This window comes from Scatophagus argus, chromosome 10 (genome assembly GCF_020382885.2).
Source record: "Scatophagus argus isolate fScaArg1 chromosome 10, fScaArg1.pri, whole genome shotgun sequence".
Taxonomy (NCBI): Eukaryota; Metazoa; Chordata; class Actinopteri; family Scatophagidae; genus Scatophagus; species Scatophagus argus.
Genome location: NC_058502.1, coordinates 11,314,349 through 11,328,879, shown reverse-complemented (window position 1 = coordinate 11,328,879; position 14,531 = coordinate 11,314,349). Strand labels below are relative to the sequence as shown.

The following is a 14,531-nucleotide window of genomic DNA, read 5'->3' as shown; positions in this document are numbered from 1 at the left end:
GAGAAAGAAGAGGGATGGGAGGAAGATGGATACGGGAAGAGTAGGAAGACAAATGAGAAATACAGGAGGGTCCATCAGCTGAAATATCTGGACCAGAATGATCACTTGAAGTCATGTCACTGTGGGCATAATGCCTGAGTCACCCTGAACACCTGGGCCTCGAACTCACAACCGTTGAGCTACGTCTGTGCAAAAATGTAGCAGGAGATTTAAAATAGGTTTAGATGTGGAGGCTTGAATAGTTTCTGATAAAAACAGTGATGAGTCGAGTGGGCCTACATTTATGTGGAAGTTGCAAAGTTGTAGCACGTACGGCATGTATTCGTTTTGAAAGGTTTTTCTTTTCTTTCTTTCTTTTTTAAAACACTTTAGACACCACCATCAGGACTATTTGCCTGCACTGCCAGTTAACAAAGTTTGGCAAGGATTGGACTTTTGTGTAAAGATTGGTTTATTTTCATGCATGAGAAGGCAGATTTCATGGAAGGAGGAGGAAGAAGAAGAAAGAGACGAAGCTTGGCAATTCCAAGAGGGCCTGGCAGCAGAGCTGCCGGGTTCCTAATTAGCACAGGCTTGTCAGAGTGAAACTCAAAGTGGAAAATGGACTTGTTTCTACTTCACAGGTTTAAATTTATTCTTTCTAAAAGAATAAAAACTTAAGTCAACCACTCCCCCTTCTCACTCAGTTAAAATCAGTTCACATTCAAAGAGAAACTGAAGACACAAGAGCTGATACCGTTTTAAGAAGGTGACATGTCATGTATTTCAGACACTGCTTACAGAAGGCAGGCAAAACTGTACAAGGAAAAAAAATAAAATGGACAATTTTTTTTGTGTGTTTAAAAAAAGGCTGCTTCATTGTTCATTGTTCATTGTCAAACCTAAGTATCTTCTTTCAGTCACATCAATCACAGCCTGACAAAGCAGTACAACAAACTATTACAGACATTTGGATGTAGAAATTACGTCTTACGTAATTATCTGTTGCAATGACCAGCAAGGACCGGAGATCATGTGTCTTCTGAACCAAATAAAACCAATTACAGTGAAAGATCACGCATTTAAAACCAAACACGGAAATCAAAACATCGGGAAATGAAATCTTCTGTAAAAAGCAGTGCTGCAGATGAATGAGTGGCACCATAAAAAGCAGAAATTTTGCAGAAAACTACATTGTGTTTCCCCAGTGGTAGTTGCCATTTATCACCAATGAGTGTGTGATTATACTTTTAAGCCAAGGTAGGTAGGCACTGTTAAATGTACACATACTGTAGTACATTTATTGTTACACACACTTGAAATTAAGAGTTATACTGAAGACTGTTGTTTAATCAGAAGAATTAAATATGAAGACATTTTTAGACCTGAGAGAGGCCATGGAGCAGATTCCATTCATTAAACCCAAACTGAACCCTGAAACAAACTACCACCCCTAGTAACTTGCGACTGCTGATGTGCACCCGCTCCTCATCAACCAGCATGTTTCAGCAGTTTTTGGGCTCTTTAATGCTTCAATACATCAAAGCGACAGCCACCTAGTATTCACAGAACTGTAACTACATATGTAACAGAGTGATGGAATAAAGGACATGAATGAATGGCAGTGAGGATGTAAATTTGCCACAAACACAACAAAACTGCAAACTATTAGTAGCAGAGGTAGTATTTACACTACTATAATACTCAATTGCACACCAGCAATCTTTGAAACTCGGTACTGTCCACACTGCTGCATTTATGTATGTCGGGACTGAACATACACACTGCTTTATTTATCTATTTAGTTCGAGCCGAAAAGGGTGCAAACCACTTTTTTAAGGCATCTGATCTAAAAACTGAGGCATCAAACTGAAGCTTGTGGAGAAACACATCCATAAAACATATTAATCACTCTGGTGAAGTAAGACGTCGAATTCAGAGGAAGGCAAGAGGGTGGAAAAAATGACGATGCTTGTACAATAAACTGATGAGGCTCATGCAAACATTGGCAGAGACTTGAAGGCTTGCGGTGCACTTGAGACCGAAAGTGATTAAACAACACTTTCATTCAGTAATTAATGTTCAGCTTTCCAGGGACAGCAAATGTCAACAGCCAGAAGCTCCAGTAAGTAGTCAGAAATGTTGGCTGAAATGGGTTGAAACGTTGCGTATCACTCACTATCTGACTACCTGCTTTGGTTAAGCAAAATGTAAAAGCTGCTAAAGATCTGAATCTGATATGAGAAGTCTGTATGAACGTTGTATCCAGCTTAACGGTAAACAGTTACAATCTATATTCAATGCTGCCACCCAGTGGCAACAGGTCACTAAATCAATAAATAAGAAAAAACTACAGTGATGAAGTGCAATTTTCTCCTGAGTCCCTCCAGACTTGCCATACTTAAATCCACATTATGTCAAAATGTTGACATCCTTAACAACTCCAAAGCTGAGCTGAGATGTGCGCAATTCATTCTCATCAGAGCTGCAGACTAAACATCTGAGTGCACATTAAAAAAAAAAAAAACCCAAACATTTTGAAAATACATACAGTGATTGCGTACCACCTCACTTTCTTCATCTTCAAAAAAATCAAACTACAGGCAAACTGATTTATCTTGATTTTAGATTTGTGTAGACGACAAAGTCGAAGATGTACAAACGACAACTTTTCGTCAGGTTACTGCACTGAAAACTTCAAGACATGCTGAGCCCTGAATAAACAAAACATTATAAATCATTGAATTATTTACAAAATTCCAACCACCTTCCAAAAATAGCCCAACTTTTCATCTCCAAGTTGGTAAAGAGAAAACAATATGATAAACAGTTAAGATAATGGACAGCTGCAGAATTTAAGTGTTTTGGGATGATTTATTATATCACAGAAATCTCTTCAAAACGAATTGGAAATAAGCTGCTAATTTAAGGTCATTTCTATCTTAAAGTAATTTATAGGACCTGAATATATAACAAAAAAAAATGAGTGTGTGGACGTCTGAAGGGGTTTCTGCACAGTCAGAGGGTTTTTGTGGTGTTGCCAACATTACTACAGAGCATATCATTGCCCCAAGCCATCCAATCAACTGAGCCAGTCCAAATGTACTGCTGCTTCACTGTATTCAAGCCACATGTGAGATGAGTAAATCCTCTCATTACATATGGTGAGCTACAAAAAACAGGAAGTAAGAGAGAATGAAACGGGAAAGACACGGTTTGCCTCACTGCCTGATGAACAGTTTCCCTTTTCAGCATGAACTGACTTCCCCGGTGCATTCAGTTAACTCGGAGCAAAAGGCAGTTCCCACATTGCTTACGTTTAAGACGAAGTGAGCGAACCTCGGATCACTCTGCGATGGAAGCGCTGAGGCCAATCTGCTTGACCACTCGCAGCGTATAGGCCCCGGAGCAGCGGAAGGTATAAAAACAGCAACTAGTTTAGGTGGAGGACCTGCTTCATGAACTCATAGGTGGTAAAGGCAACAGCCTGGGAGGGGACACAGCGGATGTAGTTGAGAGAAAGGCCTCGGTACAATCCCTTCTTGATCCCATACTGCTTGTACACGTACGTCAGGGTCTTGCGCAGCGATCTGTTGAGTTATAAGGCAAGAAACAATATACTTTTAAGAAACATAAACTACTATTTGTGTTTCTCTATTGTCTGAAGTGTGGTCATGTTATGTCTGAAAGTTTGCTTTGTTTTTATTTTTCATTAATTCACCATGTTTCACTATGTTTAGCTGACAATAAAGTATTAAATTAAAGTTTAAATTTCTATTTAACAATTTGCAGTTTTCATTATTAACATTACAGGCATGATAAATAAACTTGTGCTCAAATTCCAGCTGTGATATGGGGAACCAAGCCCTGTTGGTGAACAGCAGCCATATTAATGTGAGAAAAAATGATCTTACGAATACATTCCTTAAAGGTTCTACATGTGAGATTTTAAATATTAATATAGCAAAAAACAATTACTTAAATACTAAACAATTACTGTTTCCACCCAGCAGTCCAGTTTAGTTTGCTACAAATTTGAATATGTATCTTTGCACTTCCATTTTCAATAATTATGGATTGTACCAAAAGAACCATCACATTCCACCACACTCATTACTGCTCATTTGGAGATCCAAAACTAAAAGCTATGTCAGCTGAAGGTATTCACATTCATTTGAAACTGTCAAACTTTAGCTTCACATGTAACTCTGTGCATTAAAGCGGTTACTTCAAACACAGCAGAGCTGGTGACTGCGGGAACAATGGAGAGACTAATTTATTTTCTTTCTGTCAAGTCTGAATGAAGTGTGTTTTCAGATCAGTGTGGCTGACACACCCATTTGTTTTGGTCTGAGATGCTGGTGCTCCAGTGGCACTGAATGTTCTATACAGAACTTTGAAAATCTTAAATATCAAAGGAAAGCAGATACTGCAAGAACAATGAGGAGTGTTTGAACTGGCATGTGTACCTTATGAGAAGTACGAATGGTATGTATGTAGCTGTATGCTGTCATACTAAGCAGTATGACAGTTGCTATCATACTGCTTACAGTTTTGGGCTTTAACATTTTATCTATTGTTAAAAACCCTGCAGCCTCTTGAAATTTCTCTCCAGTTGAAAGAATGGAGCTCATCATTTTTACAGATGCTTTTGCTTTTTCTGATTTAAAAAAATGGACCTCAAGCAACAGAAAAGAAGAGCAACAAGGGGGCTTTATATAATTCACTAAGGAGCACATATTAGAGACAGTGAAGAGCTACTAACCTGAGGTTCATTTTTTGAACAACTCCAACTCCAATTAGAGGCGCACTAATAATTTCTTCAGAACCGGCGTGAATACTAATTAGTTCTGCAGCAACATGAGCACTTAACTTATTACTTGCAAAATGATTAACTTTGGCTGTTTTACGTGAGCCGTTTCTTCTTTGTTATTATCCTCAGTATTACAGTACAACCTTACGATCACTTCTTCTTCATATCTCTTCATATCTCTTTTAAAAAGGGTCAGCGTCTTTGCCTTAAGCATTAAAACACATCATAACAACATTCTTCAGTGATACTAGGAAATCCAATGGCAAAATACTAGTTTTATCAATATTTTATGAGGTACACCTTACTCTTTTATGTTTTTTTTGTTTTGTTTGGGAGCTAAAGTCTCCCAGGTGATGACAGGTGACAGGTGACAGGTGATGACACGAGTAAAGTGCAGCAGTACATTATGGTGTATCAGAATATGAAGAGAAGGAACTTTGACGATACTTACACGCATTTATCGGAGTCAGGAAGCACTGCTCCTAACTGCATTCTTCTCCGAGCCACATCCAATGGGTACCTATCAAGAGGAAACATAATATGTCACATAAACCAACAATTAACCTGTCTAATCAATAACAAAATCCAACCAGTATCCATGAATTAACCAGCCATGTTGTCTGCTCATCATTCATATGAGTCTGGAGCTTAAAGCTTATTGGCTGTCTGCCAACAGCACTTACGATATTGTCTGTGCGACGGCACCGGCAACCCCTCCACAGAGCAGGTTAATGTGGGGTTTCAGAATGAGGACATCAGGGTTGTCTGAGGAGGGACGCCCCAGCAGCTCCGGGAAATGTTTCAAGCCAAGGCTCTTCAGGGTACCAAAGGTGAAGAACGAGAAACCTGGAGAATAAAAAGGGTGGGAGACAAAGACTAGTATAGTAGCTAGTATAACACAAAGAACATTTGTTATATACTGGAATCAAAGACTGATGTTAATTGACGCAAAATAATCTTAATAGTCACCTGCGTAAGGCGCCATTCCAATAAGCGTTGGAGTAAGCCCCCTGTAGAAGCCCAATACACCACCCTCCTTTACAAAAAACAAAAGTAAGTGTGAAGCGGATACACTAGCTATTCCCAAAAATATGAACAAAAAAAAAATCATACTCATACAGAGCATTTGATAGTCAGGCATTTCAATGAAAGACTTGTGAAGACTGTGTTATGTGTTTCAGAAGCTGAACACTACCTTAAGGTAGATGGTGTGGAAGGCATTGGCAATTCCAGTGTAGCGATGGTCTCCCGTCACCTGGAAGGCCAGTCTGGCTCGGACCACATCCAGAGGGTAGGTGCATATCACCGCAGTCATCCCTGAAAACACATGTTGATGCTTCAACATGATCACACATTATGGCTGCTAAGGCTACTGTGGCTGTGTTTAATATCAGGTGACTGGCTTTCCACTTCCACACTGACTTTATACAGATGCAAGCAGTCTGGGAGCCTGACCACTTCAGTATCTCTTTAAGATATAACAGGCAAGTCTTATCAGTGACAACAATAACTTACCTGCCATAGATCCTGCCATGAGGCGGTGGATGTGTCCAGAGATCCCAATCTGTTTACTCAGCAGCTGTAAAAGGAATATTATCAGTATCAGCAGGGAGGAAACAAAGGTCAACAGGTTCACCAGCCAAAATCAATGTACAGATAAAAACTTTGACTGCATTTCATTATTGGCAAAAAAGGCACATAATAACAACAAAAATGATATCACATTTCACTAAATTACCTCTATCATCAGTTTTACTAATATCCAGTGTTATTTAACAATAAAGTACATACTGTACCTTTTTATAATTGTCAAATGCCATGAACTGGATGGCTCCATAAGGAAATATCCTGACCATCATTGCCCCGTTACCCTTATACAGCCCACGGAAGCCTTCCTTCTGTGGCACAGCTTTAAGAGTGGCAAACACTCCTGAAAACAAAAGACCAGAAATTTCACCCACGCGATGCAGATATGTGACAACAAATGCTTACTAACTCTTCGTGTTTGGATGCCGATGTTTTACCTAGATGTTTGTAGTGGGGGTTCTGAGCTTGAAGAAGAATCTTTACTCTGTCCAGAGGGGCTATGGTGGTCTTGGCACAGCATCCTGCTACACCTGAGTGAAAACAGAGAAACGTGGCACCACCACATTTATTACTAAAGATGCAACTTCTCATGTTACCACAGCAGAGTGATTGGCAAAGTTTTTTTGTGTAGTGTTAACTGAGGATTTTAAGAGAAGGATTAGTCACTGTCAATCAAAATCCAAGGCACACATGCGATTGCACCTAGAGCATCGGACACCAGAAAGAAGGACATGGAGTTAATAATAACTTATTTAAATATTTAACTGATATGGAGATTTAGCTTGCAGCCAATAGTCCGTAGTCATGGTACAAGCTGATGAGTCAAATCCTACCTCCAGCTACAAAGGAGCGAAGCCAGTAGTAGTCCACCTTTGCTGGGGTGCTGCTTATGGCAGGAGGTGTGGAGACCGCAGCCTCCGATGTCATCCTTTCTGCTCAGGAATCTGCCACATCCATGGCTATGCAATGTTGGGAAAATACCGTAAATACACTTGTGACTGAGTATGCAGGTACTGGTTTAAGGCAACATCATCATCATCTTCCTGGGAAATAGATCTACGAGCAGACCATACTGTCTGCTGGTCTCTGACGTTTTTAAGATGACTCAAGTCTGGTGTAAGGTCGGGAAGTCATGATTTGCAGTGGGAGCACTGGCCACTAACAAAAGGGGGGATTTAGCTAGCAGACAACAGCACCCTTGCCGACTGTAGAAAAGGAAATACTCACAGAATATCAAAACTGTTAGAGGCGCAAAAACAGCAAAGCGGAAAGTCGGACTGTTGAAATCAGTTCAGTGCTTCTCCTTCGCTGAGTTGCAAGCTTCTCTCGTTTCCTTGTATCCTCGGGGTAATCCTGGGCGTGAAAATGTAGCGTTAGCATGGGCACCTGGTGGTATTGAACGGAGAAAGGCGTCGTCCACTGCTTAGGTTGAGAAACGTGGAAGAAATGCAGTTATGAATGAACATGAGGCAATTTCGTAAGCAGTGTCCTTCGCCCGCAAATCTGACGGTATCTGGCCGAAAACAGTCGCACGTTAATGACGCACAATGACGTTGCCGGGGAGGGGGGTACATATTAGTGGCGAATAGTTGCAACATTACTAATCATGTATATGACAGTGTAGATCAATGGCGAGATGAATTTTACTTTAATAACGTAGAAACGTTATAGATTTTACTTAAACGTATTCAATTTAACCCCGCTTTTCAAAAAGCTAGCTAGCGTGCTAACATTTGCGTACAATAAATGATTAACTAACGTTAGAACGTTACACATCAATTGACGTTACTTTCCTGTTCCGTCAATTTTTAGCACACTGCTACGTCCGCTTGCTAAAGCACACAGTGGCTGGGAGGACTGGGGCAGACGACAGCTTTACTCCACTCCAGGTTTTCTCGTCCACTCCACCTTCCAGCTCCTACGACGAGGTTTTTGGCCAGCGGAGACCGTAGGTTGCGTCTGGTGGAGGGAGAGTGAGCGGGGCTGCCCTGAATGGATTGACATAAGAGGGATTTACATTTTAACGGGTGTCGTGCTCCGCAAAGACTACACGGTGCACGCTGAAAACAAACTATTCAGCTCGATGTTTGTTCACGGTGGTGTTCGTATCATGTCCATGTGTCATCGTCGTGAGAGGATTGAACTTGCCAGCAGTCTATATTTGCCGAGGAGGGAAACCAATACAAGGTCTCGCTGTCTCGCTGGAGCGGAGTATTATTAGCAGTTCAGACAGTGCAACTGTCTCTCTCTGGTATGTAAAGCATTTCTGCCGTAAATGTGTAAATAAAACAATGCGGACAGTAAAAGAACGCAAATCTACACGGCGCTTTAAGTGACAGCGGTCAAGTGCAAAAATAATAATAAACAGCGACGCTGAAGGCGTTTTTACATGGTAATAACCCCTTCTTCCGCCAGTCAGAAAGACGAAAACAGGATCCGACCTCCGGCCAGTGCCCACTCCTCAACATGCCTGGCCTTTAAACTGTTAAAGCAGGGTTAGCCACACGGGGATCTGTGGTATTTGTTTTTGCATAGTTCTCCTGATTTTATGATGTTTTTATTCAAAATATTTTATCATGTATAGGTGCATTTAATTTTCTTTATTGACGTCAACCTTACGGCACTTACTCGTCAGAGTAAATATTTCAGGCGGGGCAAAAGTGTCCAGCAGACAAAGTAAAGAAAAACTGTAGAGATTTAGCTTTGCAACTACTGTACTATCATGTTTCTGTTCTGTCAAATTATGTCTGTTGTTTTTGAGTGTGTTTGTACTAAAATATATATTTGTAGGTGTTGAGATATTTTTTCCTGTTTTCTCTGTCTTAATAGGTCATGTGCTGCAATTACCCAGTTACAACAGCATCATAATTTGCAATTCAAGAGACACACAAGATAAAAGAAAAATTAAAAAAATAAAAAATAAAGCGTGTGCTGAGCAAAAGATAAACATTCACCTGGCTCCCATGCTGGCTGCCAGAAATCCTCCTTTCTACACCCTCAGCCATGCCTGCTACTACCAAATCCACCAAGAGACTGACACCTGCTCAGAGAAAAAATGGCCAGAAAGTAATCAGCACTAAGAGGCAAACCTGTAACTCAAATAAATCCAGAGGAAGACTAACAGAGAGACCCCAGAAAACACCTGCAGAGCCCAAAAGGTCAACAGTCAGGGTCCAGGCACAGTCAGGCCGAAACACCCGTGGAAGAGGGGTTAGTGGGCTTGCTGGTCAAGACTCTGGGAGATCACCTGGGACAGTTAACCATGCCCTAAATGTAACAGGATCTGCAAGGCTTAGACGACCAAGCAATCTGCCTGACCACTGTAGCGGGATACAAAACCCCGTAGGGCGAAGGAAGTCCCTGAGGGGCACAAAGGTGTCCGTTACTCCCTGCCAGCCTCTCAAATCTGGCAGAGGTGAGAGGAACAGCAGAGCGAGTGCAAGGAGAAGAACAGCCTCACAGCAAATAAACTCAAGAAACCAGCTGTCAAGCAGCAGTATTAATGATTCAGTTCGTGAGAAAAATGAGAAACCGCACCCCTGTGATGCTGAAGAAAAACTCCCAGTTTCTCTAAGAACTGATTCTGAAGTTCTTGTGAGCATCAAAGATAAGGGTCTAGGTGTCAACAATGCTAAAGAGGGCAGCCCTCTAAAAGCAGATTCACCACCATGTAACAACACACTGGAAGATTGTGTGCAGTGCAGCTGTGATAGTACTATAACCCAACAAGACAATAGCTCTGTCAGCCATACCAGTGAAGGTGACCTGAGGTGTGTGACTGGGGCCCCTGTGGGTGATGATATTGTTGGACAGCTAAAACTCTGCAGTGTCAGAAGTGAAGATAGCGCCTCTGAGCCCGCTGCACTAACAAGTATTGTTTCACCAGGAGTGCAGGGCAGCAGTGAAGGAAATAATGGTTCGGCCTTCCTTGGAAATAAGCATGCTCATCTTGTCAGTGATGGTAAGCAAGATGATGAGTGTACTATCCAGGAAGAGGAAGGCAACATGTTGGACTTGAAAGATAATAGGACAGTTGAAAGAGTGATTGTTGTCACTGAGAGAAAAGAGAAGATAAATTGTGAGAGAAGAGAGGGTCTAGAGGCAGAGAAAGCAGTTGAGAGACAAAATGAGACTATGGAAGAGATGGAGGAGATGGTCGAGAGGCTGGGTGTTTGTGAGGAAGGAAAAATTGAAGAGGAGAATGATGTTCCTATCGATCCTGCCCACTCCCACCCCAGCACTCCAGGCCCTAAACCTCCAGATCCACCTCTCTCTAACAATGCACTGACCACACAGTCAGAATCCACTTCAAGTGTGCTACCTGTCTCCAACACAGCTACCTCAATTCCCACCAAAGCCCCCTCCACCTCAGAGTCACTTGAGCTAGAGGTTCTGAGCCAGGGTAAGACAGACATGCAACCTACTGTTCATGGTGCTAAACCTAAATTCCCAAGGTCCTCAGCTGTCACTGAAAATGCCCTGATGTCGCAAACTGTTCTAGTGAAAAGAGATACACCGGTTATTGTCCACAGTGACACCCTCAAATCTAGGAGCTTGAGAGATTCAAGCCAGGGGGAACCACACCAACTGCTAAGCCCACAGATAACTTCTCCTCAGGGAGAAAGAGAAGCTTGCACACCAGCAGAAACGAAGACCAAAGACACTGAATCTAATCACGAGCCATTGGAGCCTCATGGCCAGAAGCAGACATCTACGCTGTCATTCTTGCTAGTTCCTCAGTTGAAGACTGATGCCTTTACGGTTGGGTGTGAACCGAGCGTCAGCGAGAGCAGTGTTGTGGTAGCACCGCCAGAGCAGGACCCAGTGCCAAAAATCTGGACTCCTTCTCTGGACAGCAGCTCCACCTTCTCCTGCAGCTCAGAAAGCACTCGTTCCTCTTTTTCTTATGACACTGAATCAGAGGCTGGGTATGGAGAGTCAAGCCCCTCTATACTGCCTGCATCCTGGGGGCCAGAGATGGCTTGCTTGCCCTCCTGGACTGCTCAGAAACCACAGAAGAAGGAAAGGAAGAAGCGGAGCAGGTGTGGGATGTGTGAGCCGTGCCTGAGAAGGATCAGCTGTGGCCACTGCAGCTGCTGCCTCAACCGCAGGACTGGCCACCAGATCTGTAAGCTGAGGAAGTGCGTGGAACTGAAAAGGAGAAGACCTTCATCTCCCCTAACTCTCTCTACTGCACAGGTGAGGCTTAAATTACGCTGCATGCATTTGAATTACATTTAATAGCAACGCATTGTAGGAGGATTTACTGTGGTCAGGTCTTCAGTCCGTTAACACAAGGAGATAAATTTAGATAATAATGTCAGTGAGAATTTACCGGAGCTTCCTTTTGCATCCACAAACAGCTGATCTGAAGCAACTGAAAAAAGAGCAGTTGCCATTGTCTGGCAGCAGTGCTTTTGATCTCCGAGGTTTCCCAGACGCCCACTGGTAGCAGAAATGATCAAGAGTTGAATGAGCCAGACAGTTGAAACAGAAGGTTTCGCTTTCACATTGTGACGCGGTTGGTTTCAACACATGTTGCATGCTTAACTTCATGGTGTCTTCCTGTTATCATTGCATTGTCTGATAAAAGGGGAAGTTCTGGCGTGCGTACATGTGCATACATACAGAATGGCAATCAGATGTGAATGCATGTGCAACTTAAATTTTGATGATTCCCCGTGGCTCCATCACATGACCAGTAGCTGCTCAGCACGCGGAGTGATTGTCTGTTTTTGCATGTATGTAACTTTCATGGTGCAAACAAAAGAATAAGCTATTTCTTGAGCTGCAGATGGCAGCTTATGTGTGGTTGGGTGTGGGTATGTAGTTATAGCCAGTGTTTTTGCACAGGGGCATTGGATGGCATTGTGAATGCATATTTTTGGAGAGACAACCCAGTGACACAATGAACACCCAGGACACTTGTTAAGAGAGGAATTTTTCTCAGTCAGTTTTAAAGGGGCTATAATCAATATTTACCATTAAAGCGGAATGTGGCGATATGAAAGGGGTCACTCGTTTTGAAACCACAGAGACCTCAGCCTGCAGTTTCCTTCAACAGACACAGTTAGCAAACAGCTGTTGAACACAGTGGAGCATTAAGCAGCTAAAGAGCCAGATACATTGCTCAAGAGTCAGTAGAGATCAGTGCAGAGGTGAAAAAGAGTGAGTATTGGACTTAAAGCCAGGTGAACAGAAACATAACTTTAAATGAATGACAGTGTTGCTTTGTAACTGCTAAATGGGCTCCACCAAGCTTTGGAGCCTCTTCAATTGTTTTGCTTTCTGTCGTGTATAGTGTATGGTCAAGTCTTACCTCCTCTTATCGACCATGTTTCCAGCCACAGTGGGCACTGCAAACAAGCACTGATAATAAAACTATAGTTCCCCTCCCAGCACCAAGTGGCAGACAAACACATTTAGTCACCAGCTGGTGAAAAAAAATCCATCAACTTAGCAACCCACGTATTTTCTCTGGAGTTGGCTGAGACCAAACAGAGCAATAAGGTGAGTGGATATTGGGCTCATGGTCACTGAGTGTTTATCATGCCAATTGTAATTTTGCTCTGTGTGTGCAGCATGTGAAAGAAGGCAACTGTTTGCTAATATTCCCGTGTGTCAGCATGCTTCGGAGTTATTCTGCCACACAGTGGCCTCATAAATGCATGATAAATTCATAAATGTGGGTTTAAATTGTTCAGTTGTTTGTGCATAAAACTTCATAAAGTAATTATTCAGATGATATATTAGTGAAAATGCACAAAGCAGTTGTGATTATGATCCTTTTTCCCTAACATAGTTCTGCAAGGGCAAGGTGCTAGTGGACATATTGTCAGTCGTTTTTCTAGGTGTGAATAAGAGTTCCTTACAGCAGCTGTGTGCCAGAGTCACATAACCATACACATAGTTCAGTGGTGTCCACGAGGCTTGGTGATGGCTCTGCGAACAAATGTGAGTGAGAGTGCATGTGGTTGTGCGGTCTAGTGTGTGTAAGTGTGCATGCAGAGCCCTCGTAGTCGTAGCAGTGGCAGTAGCAGGGGTGATTATATAACAGCTGCAGTATTAGTAGTGACGACCTTTGTGCACTATTTCTTTTTATACAGAGGAGGGAGTGAGGAGGGGAAGATCAGGCCAGGAAGAGATTTACAAACATGTTATTCGGAATACCCAGAAATATGGGTCAGTATATATGTATTGGTCAGAGTCAAATACACATATATAGTATTTTTGTGGTACATAGTAAACGTTGTGTGGTGTAGGCAGGCTTCTATTAAAGGACAGCAGACACCAACATCCATCCATCCATCCATCCATTTTCTATACCGCTTATCCGTCAGGGTCGCGGGGGAGCTGGAGCCTATCCCAGCTGACTACAGGCGAGAGGCGGGGTACACCCTGGACTGGTCGCCAGTCAATCGCAGGGCCAACACACAAAGACAAACAACCACGCACTCTCACACTCACATCTAAGGGCAATTTAGAGTAGCCAATTAACCTAATATGCATGTTTTTGGTATTGTGGGAGGAAGCCGGAGTACCCGGAGAAAACCCACGCAGGCACAGGGAGAACATGCAAACTCCACATAAAAGGGCCCAGACCGGGATTAGAACCTGGAACCCTCTTGCAATGAGGCGACAGTGCTAACCACTGCACCACCGTGCCGCCCGACACCAACACTGAAAGTAAAATAATCAAAGTGCAGATCCACTTTAATTCAAGCATCAGAGCCAGTTGTTGTTTTCCCATTTCTCTTATCTGACATCACAATTGCCTACAAGTGTGTACTGCATTACCTGTGTGTGTGGTTTGAGAACAACTGCAGTGGTTAAGCCTGCACCAGGTGTCGCAAACTAGCACTGTCAGGACAGTTACCATCATGATGAGTTGTAGATTAAATCCTAAATCCGTCTTTAACTTATTCTAAAGATGGATTCTATTAATTCTAGATGCAGAGGAGGTGGAGCAAGGTCATCAGTTTCTTTTATGTGAATGTACAGCATATGTAACTGAAGAGGCAACACTGAGAGCATGTGGGTGGACCTGCTGTGTGATATGTCTGGCCAATCTTGCTGATCAAGCTCACACACCCTTTCAACGAATGCTTCTAACTCCTCGATGTTGTGTAAAGAAAGGGCAGAGGCCAAAGTC

General features: G+C 42.5%; 2 protein-coding genes across 2 annotated transcripts in view; one reads left to right on the top strand and one right to left on the bottom strand.

Moving 5' to 3' along the window:
* Window positions 1-735: 735 nt before the first annotated feature.
* On the bottom strand, window positions 736-7,912 carry slc25a16 (solute carrier family 25 member 16). Its single transcript, XM_046401597.1, has 10 exons — window positions 7,607-7,912; window positions 7,213-7,338; window positions 6,817-6,909; window positions 6,589-6,722; window positions 6,308-6,371; window positions 5,988-6,109; window positions 5,762-5,828; window positions 5,476-5,638; window positions 5,244-5,312; window positions 736-3,569 (listed from the first exon to the last, which is right to left on the bottom strand). Exons 2-10 carry the CDS (start codon window positions 7,304-7,306, stop codon window positions 3,413-3,415), a joined length of 963 nt encoding a protein of 320 aa, XP_046257553.1. The 5' UTR covers window positions 7,307-7,338; window positions 7,607-7,912; the 3' UTR covers window positions 736-3,412.
* Window positions 7,913-7,992: 80 nt separating this feature from the next.
* tet1 (tet methylcytosine dioxygenase 1) overlaps window positions 7,993-14,531 on the top strand; it is a 28,368-nt gene continuing 21,829 nt past the window's right edge. Inside the window, exons 1-2 of the mRNA XM_046401594.1 lie at window positions 7,993-8,630; window positions 9,209-11,578. Coding sequence (XP_046257550.1) covers window positions 9,383-11,578 — 2,196 coding nt within the window. The 5' untranslated portion in view covers window positions 7,993-8,630; window positions 9,209-9,382. The remainder of the gene's footprint in view (window positions 8,631-9,208; window positions 11,579-14,531) is intronic.